Raw genomic sequence first — 13,752 nt, forward strand, 5'->3', positions numbered from 1 at the left:
ATATATGTTTATTATTTATATATATGTGGTGTTATCTATATGTATATTTATATGTAGGTATTATTGTTATATGTTATATGTTCTCTATTCTTTATTAGTATATGTTGTATATTATATATTGTATGTATTATGGGTATATTTATTTCTATATTTGTATTGTGTATATCTATATATATGTTATATATATATATATATATATATATATATATATATATATATATATATATATATATATACACATGCATACATACATACATACATACATATATACATACATACATATATACATACATATATTAAGGTTTGGCTTTTATTTTGAAGTCCTAAAATCTTGGGAGATCTTGTACACTTTTGTAGATTACACTTTATTATTTTAAAAACATTTTACAATGACCTTTTTGGAGGTTCTATAGCAGACATCTAGAATGACAACCACCAACAGAATGACTACAGAAGCCTTTTAAAAAATGACCGTGTTGTTGTTGATTTGAATTGAATTAATTGTTTTGCTTGCAGAGCACTGAGGAGACAGACGGACTGCAAAGTCAGAAGAGGGGGATGAGGAAGAGAGAAGCTGGTCTGACCTGACCTGGAATGGATTTCAGTCTAAACTGAATTATCTCAGTCCAGATCAGACCACATCAGATTTAATGGATCCCACCAAAACCAGGTCCTCGGCCCATGCCATTAGAACTGTTTTGAGTAGCAGTGGCTGGGGTTGGCTTGATATCCGTTTGGGATCTGGTGCACTGTAAAGAGCACTTCTTCCCCTACTGGAATATTCTTCCTATCACCAGGACAGACCTGTGCGCTGTCTATCTCTGTGTGTGTATGTGTGTGTGTGTGTGTGTGCGTGCACACGTGTGAGTGTGCGTGCATGTGCGTGTGTGTGTGTGTGTGTGTGTGTGTGTGTGTGTGTGTACTCCAGAGAATGGTCTGCATTACAAATTTAAATGTCCTTGACCAGCAAAATTCATTTTAGGTTCTTGTACAGTGCAGTCCTTTGATCTGTAACGACATAACTGTGTGGGTGTGTGTGTGTGTGTGTGTGTGTGTGTGAGAGAGAGAGAGAGAGAGAGACGGAGAGAGAAACTGTAAGAAATAAAAACACATCAGAGTGTGTGTGTTTGTATGTACTGTAAGCACTCGTCTCTGTCTGTCTATAGTTAAACACTTTGTATCATCTCATGAAGTGAGGGCCTGTGAGGAGCAAGAAAAGCCTGATTTCAGTCAGGGTGCCTTGTATACGGATTGTGGATGGATGAGGAGGATCAGGTCAAAAGTCAAAAAGTTATGGCCTCTGGCTATGGCATCACACATCGAAATGGGGAAGCAGTTTTTTTGTGTCTTTCTGTCTGTCCCTGGATTTTGTTTTTGTAACAGTTTTCAAAACTAAATTAAGAAAATCATAAAAGTTAATGTAACATTTTTTCTGAGTTGTTTTTGTTATTCCATCGTTCTTTACTCCTTCTAACCTTTACCAAACAGCGTCTTCGTAAGTTTTAGCAGTTTTAATATGCCTGCGCATAAAATTGTTAAACACTCAAACACACAGTATGCTGTTTCTGCCACAAGGGGTCTCTCAATCAAAACAAAAGATGTAAGTAGAGTGGGATCATAAGTGTTGCTGTCTTCATTCTTTAACAACCTGTCTGATGGCTGTGTGTGTTTAGGGTAGGATAAAGTATACGCAATTTAGAGTTTAGGAGCTACAACCTTCAGAAACCCTGCTATGACCTTAAACTTTGCTGCAGAGTTGTAGGACAGAGAGGATTTTAGTGCTGTCCAACAGCCAGTCGTTCCTTTTTTTCACTCTCCGAATTGTGTACACAGTCTCTTTCTTATGTCACTATGCTTGCCTCTTTCCTTCTTTCTAAGTTGGTATTCCCTGTGTGTTGTGTTGCAGCTTGTGTGTTGTAAGGCTGCTTCTTCTTCTTCATCCCTCTGAGTATGAGCAGCCAAGCAAAGAGGAGCTGTCCTGTGGTGGAGGGATGTGGGCTGCCAACAGTAGGGTTTTCACTGGTGTATATTCTCACCCTGTGGCTCCTTGGTCTAAAAGCACTGTGGGGAATTCACTGTGTGGTGGTGGTGGACGCTGTCTCTCCATCATTAGCCTTCTGTCTCTGCCTTGCCATCTTTCTGTGCAAGTGTTGTGATCATTTGTCCTGCATGCGAATGACACCGGCTGGTAGAACATGTTGTTTTGGCTGACATATCTAGGCCAAGCGAGGATGCTGCCACAGCAATACTGAACATTCCCATACCAGGAGAGGAGAGCTTGACAATGTTATCAAGAAGAGAGTTGCACAGGAGAAAGAAACCACATCCACCACAAACACTCTAAGGCCCCAGCGGATTTGCAGCCCCACTGAGCTTCCCTTGACACATGGGTGGTTTGTGGAATCGTAAAAAGCTCGATTCATCTTTGGATTACTCATCATTGTCAAATTGAAAACAGATTTCTACAAAGTCATGTCAATTGATAAAAAAAAAAGAAAAAAGAATGTAAAATGAGTGATTGCAAACATATTCACCCCCTTTCAAGTGACTGACCACTGACCTTATTCAACAGAGGTCGATTCTGAAGGTCCAGTCACTGGTTAATTAGTAATCCTGGATACAATTACACCATGAAGACAAGAACACACTCCAAGCAACTACACCAAAATGTAATTAAAAGGTATTAGTCAGGGGATGGATACAAAAACAAAGACCCTGAACATCCCTGGAGTTCAGTTGAATCCATCATGAAGAAATGGAGGCAACATGGCACGTGTGAATGTGCCTAGAGCAGGTCATCCTCAAGAACAAGCTTGTTCGACCTCCAAATTCCAGTTTGTTTGACTAATGTGAGTGCTCCGTACCATGCTCAAGCACACTTCCTTTGCCTGATTGCTCATGCAAGACTGCACAACATGGACATGAAGTATTATCATATTACGCTGCGTTGCAAATCCAGGAATGTGAGAGGGCCGTTTGTGACCAAAACAACACGAAATAAGCCACAAAAAATCCATATCAAGTATGTTCTCTGTTTTTTTTACTCCATTGTGCTGTGGCCACGCTATGACGTGATGACTTATGTACAAGAGGTAACTGTGCTCAGGCCTGGTTTTGGCTGGAGCAATGCACAGGCCAGCAGGGGACGGGGGAGGAGTAACAGTCATGCTTCTGTATGGTATGGTGCAACTGAGCCTAGTGTGAGCGCACATTCAAAAGCTTAATCAGCTGAGATGGGAGAGACACCACGTACAACAACTGTTGCCCAGGTTCTTAATCCATCAAGGTTTTATGGGAGAGTGGCAAAGAGAAAGTCACTGTTGAAGAAAGCGGATTAAATCTCCACTAGATTTCATGCAAAGGCATTTGGGAGTCTCCCAAGGTAAACTGGAAGAAGTTACTTCCAGTTTAGGTTCAGCACCTTTTGCTGTGCTGCATATGTCACTGATATCATGTCCATAAGGATACATTTTGTAAGTCTTTTCTTCAGAATAATGCACTGTATCTCTAGGTTTATCCTGGCCACCCTCTTCCTCCACACCCTCCACACCAGGATCGATGTGTTCTGAGAACTGCTTTACTTTTATGAAACGAAGCAGCTAATAAAATGTTTTGAAGTTGACTCAGCTCTAAATATTTTTGTGTTGACTGAAATTGGCAATGTTTTAAGCTGAACTTGCTCAAAAAGTTTTAATTGGCTTAGTGTAAAATGGTTAACAATGTGGAAGCAAAGTCAATGTCACATTCAAAGGTCCAGATGCAATACGTAGAAAAGAGGAGGAAAAAAAATTAAAGTTAAAAAACCTCCTGAGAAAGACAAAACAGTTGGAGCCTTTTTGAAATGAGAAAGGGGACACTTTCGGGAAAATGTGTGGGGAGGTGGATACCGAGAGTAGCATTGTCCAAAGAGATCACAGTGGAAGCATGGCAAGTCTTCACTGTGACAGCTAAGGAAATGCGTTGGACTGTTGGTGCAGTGCACCGGCTCATCCAGGCAAAAAACTGACTCAGCTGAGAGGTGTGTGTCTGTCAGAGGCAGCGACCTACATACATGGAAGATGGCTCAGGGCACACAAGTGGAAGAACAGCCCAACTTTCACTTGCTGAATAAACATAAAACACTTCCTCAAGTAATGACATGTTTTCACAGAGCAGAGAAACTGTTTAACGTCCCTCAAACATGGCACAGAAAAGTCCTGCCCACAAGCAGGCTTTATCATTTAGCCTCTGATACGTGTGTTGGATCTAATGAAGTCTAGTAAAAAACATTTATTGAACCTTTGAACAGAACTGAAATCCTTCCACTCATATCTGTAGAACAGTAGCTGCATATAAAATCTCAGCTCAGCTCAAAGCTCATAATTTGACCAAATTATCATGTCCTGTTTTCATTTGTGAACTGTTGACCATTGATTCAATGTCTACTCTCGTTTTAGGTCCAACAAATTATCTCAGTCTTAAGCTAAAATGCTCCACGGTGCCTACCAGTGAATCACAAACTGTCTATCTGATTTTGGTGCTTAGCAGGTAGTGTACAGCAGGTTTATTATAGCAGAGGGCTGTAGTCAGGCTTTAACAGTACGTTCTGAACAGCTCCATCTTTTGTTCCAAATTTGTTTGCTTGCTAAGTGTGTTAGCTTATGTAGCAGTTAGCTGCTAGTACTGCTTAGTTAATGTAAATATGGCGTCTGCTCGATGTGTTAATTTTATTCCTATTGTAGGGGCTGGAGCTGTACCGTATCACCACCAACCACATTAATGTGTTTGTCTGACAGGTATGTTTGTGTTTTCTGTATGGTAAATTGCTGTAGTTAGCTATTTGTATTGAGGACTGTTAAAGTCTTGCAAAGAATTGTTAAATATATCTCATATTAACTTAAAAATTAGGTCATGGCCGTTCCTGGGATGAGATGTTTATGGAGAAGCAGTGAACATTTGTATTAGTGGACTTTTATTTTGTAAGACACATTTATTTTTATTTGTTGTACAATGATCTATGATCACATTATAAAGGAGTTGTCAGCTAAATGCTCCCCTTTGATGGCTGACAATCTGAACTATGGGGCTGGAGCTGGACTGTATGTTCTACCATCACTGCCAACCACATTAATGTGCTTGTCTAATAGCTGTGCTGGAAATAAATGCGGTGAACCTGAGTTGTCAAGAGATCCATTCTGCTTTGGAACCTTTTGGTAATAATCACTGTGCACAACTGTCTATCTCTGCTTTGTTTCCTCTACATTTGATTTAGAAAGACTCCAATACCAGCCCAAAGATATTGTATGGACTGCCTACCTGTCTATCAAATCTGTCCTCACTGGCCCACCCAGTGCTGACTGCGCTCATCACTTACTGCATGTTACCAGGGTCTACGCAGGTTGTGCCAGGAGGTGTAATGACCTTGAGTGAGACCGGTCTTGCAGCCCACCAAGATGGGCTTGAGTGCTGCTGGGGTCTGGCAGAGGGGGCATATGAGATCTTCTCCATACCACTGGTTGAGATTTTTGGGAGATGGCAGGACATCATAGGCAGCCTTGATTGTGAAGCTTGCCCTGAATGTCTCCATCTCCCACAGCTCTTTACAGGAGATCTTCCTCTTCTCCACTCCCTCCCATGTCATCCATTGGCCTTGCTTTGCCTAAGCGAGAGCTTTGGCACATCTTGTTGCCTCATCTTGCAGATGTATCTCCTCCACCACAAGCTTGCGTCCTTGGAAGAGCGAAGCCTTGTTCCAGGCTGGCTTACGTGTCCCAAAGCCAAGACCACTCCTTCCTTGCACTTGGCCCACGATGCCCCTTTGCTTGAGTGCTGCCGTTGCCTTCTTGGATGCTACAGCTGGGGTCCATTTCCTCCCAATGGTCAGTCTGGGGGTGGCTTGGGCTACAAATGGATATCTGGAAACCATTAGCATCATCTCCAGTCTGACTTTGGCACACTCGTACTCCTCTGAGAGACTGGAAATGGGTAGCTCTAAAACTCCTTTGCCATAGAGCCCTATACTGCTAAGGCACCTGGGAAGACAAGCCACTTCCTTGCATATGAGCTGATCAGTCTCTCCAGCTTGTCCACCTCAGAGAGTGGCGCTTTATATAGAGTAAGTGGACACATAAGGCGTGGAAGTAGTCCAAACTGCATGCACCAGAGCTTCAACTTGCCAGGAAGTGCGATTCTGTTGATGTTCTCCAGTCCACTGACTACATCCTTCCTGAGCTAATCTACTTGCTCTACTTGCTCCTCCTCCTCCTCCACCTCCTCCTCCTCCACCTTCACCTCCTCCTCCACCTCCTCGTCCTCCACTGAAGACACCGGCAGCCTCCCCCGCATGACTGTGACTGCAGGCCAGGTTAGGAGACAGCTGGAGAGACTCCACCAGCAGAAGGCTGCAGGCCCTGACGGTATCAGCCCCAGGATCCTGAAGACATGTGCCAGCCAGCTGTCTCCTGTCCTACAACACCTCTACAACCTGAGCCTGGGTCAGGAGAGAATACCGGTGCTTTGGAAGACTTCCTGCCTGGTTCCTGTTCCAAAGAAGTCGACACCATCAGACCTCAATGACTATCGACCAGTGGCCCTCACATCTTACGTCATGAAGGTGCTGGAGAGACTGGTTTTGGCCAACCTGAGGCCGCAGGTGAGAGCCCTGCTAGACCCTCTGCAATTTGCTTACCAGCCCCACTTGGGAGTTGATGACGCTGTCATCTACCTGCTGCAACGAGCCCATTCGCACCTGGATGGTGGAGGAGGCACTGTGAGAATCACATTCTTTGATTTCTCTAGTGCTTTTAACACCATTCAGCCACTGCTACTGGGGGAGAAGTTGCGGGTGATGAGTGTAGACGACACAATGATCTCCTGGATTACTGACTACCTGACAGGCAGGCCACAGTTTGTCCGTATGGGCAGTGTTCTGTCTGATGCGGTGGTTAGTGATACAGGAGCTCCACAGGGGACTGTACTGTCTCCTTTCCTGTTCACCTTATACACCACTGACTTTCAGTACAACACCGGGTCGTGTCACCTGCAAAAGTTTTCTGACGACTCGGCTGTTGTTGGGTGTATAAGTGAGGGACAGGAGGAGGAGTACAGGGCACTGGTGGACAACTTTGTGGAGTGGACTGGACAGAATCCCCTGCGGCTGAACATCAGCAAGACCAGAGAGATGGTGATAGATTTCAGGAAGAAGAGGAGGACGGCTTTCCAACCTCTGTGCATTCTGGGAAAGGATGTGGAGGTAGTCGAGGATTACAAGTACCTGGGTGTTACCATCAACCACAGACTGGACTGGAGATCTAACACTGAAGCTGTTTACAAGAAGGGGATGAGCAGACTTTACTTCCTGAGGAAGCTGAGATCCTTCAATGTGTGCAGCAAGATGTTGGAGATCTTTTATCAGTCTGTGGTGGCCAGTGTACTTTTCTTTGCTGTGGTTTGTTGGGGAAGCAGCATCGGAGCCAGCGACACCAACAGACTCAACAAACTGATCAGGAAGGCTGGCTCTGTGATTGGCTGCAAACAGGACACTCTGGAGGCTGTGGTGGTCTATCTATCTATCTTTAAGGGAGGCATTATACCTCCGACCCAGGCTCTACACAGGCTTCTCGGAGACAGTTGGAATAGCCTTATCCCCAATGTAGAAGCGTTGGTCTGACAGCTTCCCCTTGACGGTGGAGATGCTTCTTGACTTGCTTGGCTTAATCTTCATCCGAGCCAGCTTGTTGTTCTCTTAAAGCTTTCTAAACAACCGTGCGATACAAGCCTTAGTCATGGTAAGTGTTGTGAGGTCGTCCATGTATGCTCGACCAGGCAGAATCCTCAGGCCAGGTTTTAAGCACCGTCCTCCGACCACCAATTGAGATGCTCAAATGATCACCTCCATGATCATGATGAAGCTAGTGAGGAGATGATGCAGCCAGCCATGATACCCACTTCCAGATGTTACCACACTGTGGTGTACTCTGCTGATTCCACGTGGCTTGGAGAGTTCCCATATTTCTCCAGACTGGTAGCTTTCACCCAGAAAGTAAAATCCAACCATTATGACCTCCCCAAATGCTGATGGAAAGTCAGGTGAAAACATTTCTGAAGCTTCACAGCAAAACAGTCTTTGCTGCATTCCCCTAAACAACTGTAGTAGCTGGGGAGTTGTTTTAAAACAGACAGTACCATATAGTTCCAGCTCTTATGCTGTAATCCATGCCCTGAGATTACAAACCACCTTGAAAAGACATAGTTTCCCTTTTTCTAATCCAAAATCTTCACTGTATATTTACTGTGTGTGTTGTGCTAAAACCGTTAGCACACATCCAGTCTTGTAAATGCAATCAAATCAATTTAGGATTCTCAGGTTTCAGGAGACTACTGAAGATGCTGCCCCCCGACCTGACTCCGGAAAGCGGTTGACAATAGATGGATGGAGGTTTCAGGAGACTTGGTTTACACCAGATGAGCCGTGTGGAGCCATGGACACTTCATTTAAATGCAAATGAATTAACCAATGAATCAACACCAGGTCAGTGACAAAGCGTTTATATATAGCAGTTCATATGAAGAAGCCCCCAACCCAGATACAGTTTTTTGCTGTTTAATGATCTGTAATACGTGAAAGGTACAGTGATGCTGCTGCATCTCAATAGGCTGAGACTAACAAGAGCTGCATTAGCATGTATGTATGTAATAATAATAATAATAATAATGAATAATAACAATGCATTTTATTTAAAGGTGCCTTTAAAGTCAGCAGGTAAATAGGCGGCAGCTTAATCTAATCAGTGATCAAAGCAGTGCTCATTTTATACTTTTTGGTACTTTCATAAATCAGATTTTCAAGCTCTTACATTTGTCCCAGCACTTAGAGCTGCACTCATTCAGTCCTTTAACTGAAGAGACGTACCCTCAAGCGACCGTTAACCACACCTCTTTGGCTCTTAATTTGTCGACCATCTTCACCTCATAATGACTGCGATTGTTATTTTACAATCATCTTCTTAGCGGCCTGCTTCATGTAGCACTTAATTGCATTAGCCTTGTTAATCAATCTGTGATTGCATATTAAATATCAGGCTGCCTTGTCCAGCAGCTTTGACTGCCTGTCTTGTGTGCTGCATCCCTGTGCTCTTCACAGTTGAGTGCCACTCTAATCATCCTCTCCTCTAATGGCCTATTCAACCTACAGCACTATGGGTAATATTTAACAGGCCTCCTATGCTGGAGCTAGCAGGCCGAATCATAATGAGTGCCATTGCCATTTAGTGGCAATCAGCCAGCCAACTGTAATAATGAAATGAAATAGCAGAGTTAGCACGGCTGCTTGTTCACTTCCTTCCAGCTTACCAGCCAAAGTAGTTAGTTGTCATCAAATGGCAACTTTAATCCACAATGAAGTCTATCATTTTTCAAAAGAAAAGCTTTTATCACACAATTGCCTGTGATGACTGGGGCAGGAAAGACAATGAGACAGTGTGTTAAAAATCTATGGATATATGCAATACAAGACAGCATCTGTGAAAAGTGTCAAAGAAATGACAGTCCAGTGGCTGAAATGACTCTCTTTAAAAATGAAAATGTCAGGTCTTCATTGATCTCCTGTATCTTTCCAGTGTGATGTCCTTGGAAAATGTACACACTGAATCCAAAACTATATGTATTGTACCTGGGTTCAGATTAAATAATACTAATCACACATTTTATTTATATAGTGTTTTTCATGGTACTCAAAGGCAAATCATCAGCAATTAGGAGCAGTTTTTAAAAAATGAGTGTTGTAATTAATTTGGAAGGTTGGTGTGGTCTCAGATATGTTTGGGGAGTGTGTCCCAGAGGGAGCAGGCATCACTGGAGAGAAGGCTGTAGGCTGGAATGTGATGGTGGAACAAATCGGTGGGGGAGAAAGGAGTCTGGACAGGGAGCCAGTGGAGGTGCTGGAGGAGAGGGGTGAAGTGGAAGTGGGTGAGCAGGTGGCCAGCAGACTTCTATTGAAGTTTATGTAGGACTTTGAATGGTGTACCATAAAAATGCTGTTGCAGTGGTCAATTCTGGATGTGATGTGTATAACACATTATTTAAAAACAACAACTTTGTATGGGCGTGAAAGGAGAAAGACAAATATGTTTTTGACCCTGTATGAGTTGTTTCATGAAACACACATATGCTGCTGTCAATTTAAAAGATACTTTACAAGTCAATGAAGTATCAGTTTGTTGTAATTAAAGTAAAATATCAAGTAATTTTGTGTTAAAGTGCTCAGTGAACTACATCGTCTCTCTCAACACATGTCACCAACACCAACACGGCCTGATAATGTTTAGGTTACAGGTTTTGCTGAGTGTTCAATTGATGACATCACCAATGAGACTGTTGGCTGTGTAGTTTTTATAATGATGTATTTTCACAGTCTGATATTTAATTAGTGTGATGACCAACTGAGACTTTACTGACTTGTAAAATTATCTTTTAAGTTGACAAACAATTATATGTGTGATTCATGACACAAATCAAACAGGATCACTAAATTATTTGTCTCTCCTCCTTCACTACCATACAAAGTTTTTATCAAATAAGATCCCATGAGAGAAAAAGGAAGTGCTGGGGCTCTCTGCTTGCAAAATAAATTGTTTATCGCTTTTACTCTCATTTCATGAGCTTTTAACCAGAAAGTAATGCGCTGGATATATATCCAGGTAACTCAGTTTATAATGAGGCATTTGTTAACTATCTTTATCTTTCAGAGAACATGCTCTTTGGAGTGTTCTTCCAGTTTCTGTCAGCATTCTGCATTTTTCGAAATCAGCTCCGACACAACGTTTGTATTTCAAACAGCTGAAGGTGAATAGTTCCGCTAAGCGGTTCCCGTTGTAGCTCAGCAGGAAGCCGTGAGTGCAAAGAAGAGAAATGGAAATCAAGAGAGTAGGTGTTTTATATTCTTCCCTCACGGAGTCTCTGGTGATTCATATGAGGTGTTGAATAGCTGATGCAGTGATTACAGAGGCTGTGAGTACTGACGAGAGCCTAATCGGGACGTGCAGCCTCGTGGGGCTACCTGGCTACAGGTGTTTCTCTCTGACAGCTGTGACGGAAATGCCAGGCCGACCAACCAACCCTGGGAGGAAGCAGAGCCAAACGGACACCAAGCGGGTTTCACACTAATGATGATGCTAACAAGTAGAGCCAAGAAAAGAGCGACGGGCCAGATGGGGAAGTGTACGGAGATGAAAGGAGTGGAGAGAAGCGTCGAAGGATGCTGGTCTGCACTTTCATCTTTTCGTCTGCTACTTCATCTAAGTATTCTGTCAGACCGCCCCTAGAGAAAAGGCCTTTCTCACTCCATCCACTCATACACTTTCTCAACATAGCTCCTTTACTTATAACATCCATATAAAGATAACACTTTGATAAAGCCCCTGTCCCACTCAGGGCCTGTCCACACCAGATCAATGATGTGCCAGATCTATGTCAGGCACCTGAGTGAGCTACTGTCAGAGAAAGACAACAGGGTAGCACCATGAATCACACTGACTTTACTGCAAAATACAATTGTATTTGTTTCAAATAAAAGTTATCATATACTATATCATTATATATATGTATAGTGTATACACATTTTTTGTATTATCATAATTTATTACTTATTTTTACACCTTGTTTTGGGTTCAATCTTTACCATGCCCTTTTTTCACTGCCACTTACAATTTCATCTGGGAAGGGTTAGGGTGTGTGTGTGTGTGTGTGTGTGTGTATTGGGGTAGCTTGTATCAGCAACGGTCATGGATAGCAGGCAGTCTGTCAGCGCATGTAGCTCCAGTGCCCCTCATTGTTTACTGACTGGCCTGCTACAACCCGTCACTCTCTCTCTCTCTCTCTCTCTCTCTCTCTCTCTCTCTCTCTCTCTCTCTCTCTCTCTCTCTCTCTCTCTCACACACACACACACACACACACACACACACGCCAACATGTGAAATGTCAACACAGAAGTTAATTTCCTGCAAAACTGCCTGCCTGCTTCATAAGTCTTTGTTGGACAAATATTCTAAAACGAGAGATATCTACCAGGGCCTTGTGTTACCCACAATCCTCTTTAAAAAGCAATCATTTCTGTCATACAGTACAATCTGTCATTGGTCTTGTGGAAGTTCATACCAGTAGAAGATGTGAATAGCAGTCCAGAGGTCCGGAGCGAGGATAATGCTTGAGAATTAGTTGATGTAAGTACTAAAACCTTAAAATAAATAATAAATGAAACCAAGGCTATCAGTTTCAAGTGGAGTTGACCTCAATTGGTAGATGTTTTTGTTCTGGTATGTTGACTGCCAACACGAGCTGGGGGGGGGGACATGAGAAGGGAAAAAGAAGAGAGAGAACTGGAGCCTCTAGTGAGTGCTGAGATCAGAGAGAGGTTGACCTGATTCAAACACACAGACTAACACACTCTTGGTGCATGCTGTTAGTGGCTAGATTACAGTTTTAAAGTTTTGTAACATCACTAGCTGTCTGGGATGGATCTTCTCATGCTGTTACCATAGTTATTTCTTTCTCCATGGTACAGTGTCAGCGCTCCTGTCCTCCTCCTCCTCCTCCTGTCAATCGATACATATACCTGCTGACTGTTTAAAATCATATGGATGCAGTTATAATGTGTTGTGATTGAGATCCTGACTCACCAAACATCCTGGAAAGTGATGTTATGTTTTTCAGTCTAAATTACATAATTACATAATCACCATCAGTAAACTGGAAGCTGTCTGACTTTGTCACTCGCAGGGTGGGAGGCTGTTTTCTGGGAGAAAGTTCACTGAAGTCTCGGTTGGGAAGGCTGACTGTCGCTGTAATTCTCAGCACTAACACTTGGTAACATAAAGTTTTTTGCCGGTGACAGACGCTGTTTTTCGGACGGACATGTGACAAAGAGTTGGTAGGACAGGCGGGAGGACAGACACTTCTCCATTTATAACTGTAGTATTTTTTCCTCATATAAGTTGCAAAGGACAGTTACAGTTCCTACGTTACTTTTGTTTTGTCCTGTAACGTTGCTTTGTGGGACATTTCTCTTTACTTTGTTGAGTGAAGGACCTGTGCAGTTATCAGACTGGCAGATCGACATGTCCCCGCTCTGCCGTCTTATCCGTTCACACTGGTTCGCCATCGCCTCGCCTCTGATACTACCTCAGGAGCTGTATCAGTGCCAGAGTGAAATTTCAACCCTTGCCGCCTCTGAGACTTTCATACAAAGGAGAGTGCTGAATGGGGAACCAGCTACTCAGCGTGACAAACCAGGGGAAAAACATGACATGTTAATATCCAAAAGGACAAGGTAAAATCTATGAATACGGGGTGCATAGTATTTCTGCCCGATGATCCTTCATTTTGAACAACAAATCTGGTCTGAAGGCGGAAGGCTTCAGAGGAAACTCTACATGTGTCAAGTTTTCAACAGTAATAGCTAAATGGGTGGCTACAGCTTGCAGGCCTATTAACATTGTTTAGTTAACCTTTACAAGTGTAAAGTTGGACACTACATTGTGTAAGGAATGTTACATTCAGGTCAGTATGCCCATCTGTCCTTGTTGGGCTTGAGTTTGCCTTGAGTTTGTTGAGGACGTTTTTTTTTTCATTGTTTGGGATTGGGGCAGATTCAATCATGTTAGGGATGCACATTTTAAACATTTTTTATGACCGATAACCGACGCTCATTAACCGATTAATAACCGTTATTACACGGCTCTTCTTAATGCTGCAGAAAGCTCCATTAACTTGAATGGG

At 42.9% G+C, this 13,752-nt stretch overlaps 1 protein-coding gene across 4 annotated transcripts in view; it reads left to right on the plus strand.

Annotated features, from left to right (window-relative positions):
* Positions 1 to 5,156, plus strand: part of ipo8 (importin 8) — a 53,038-nt gene extending 47,882 nt beyond the window's left edge. For all 4 annotated transcript variants that reach the window (XM_030440016.1, XM_030440017.1, XM_030440018.1 and 1 more), the window contains one exon: positions 517 to 5,156. In XM_030440016.1, coding sequence (XP_030295876.1) covers position 517 — 1 coding nt within the window. In that variant the 3' untranslated portion in view covers positions 518 to 5,156. The remainder of the gene's footprint in view (positions 1 to 516) is intronic.
* The last annotated feature ends 8,596 nt before the right edge of the window (positions 5,157 to 13,752 follow it).

The sequence above is a fragment of the Sparus aurata genome, chromosome 14 (assembly GCF_900880675.1).
Source record: "Sparus aurata chromosome 14, fSpaAur1.1, whole genome shotgun sequence".
Lineage (NCBI taxonomy): Eukaryota > Metazoa > Chordata > Actinopteri > Spariformes > Sparidae > Sparus > Sparus aurata.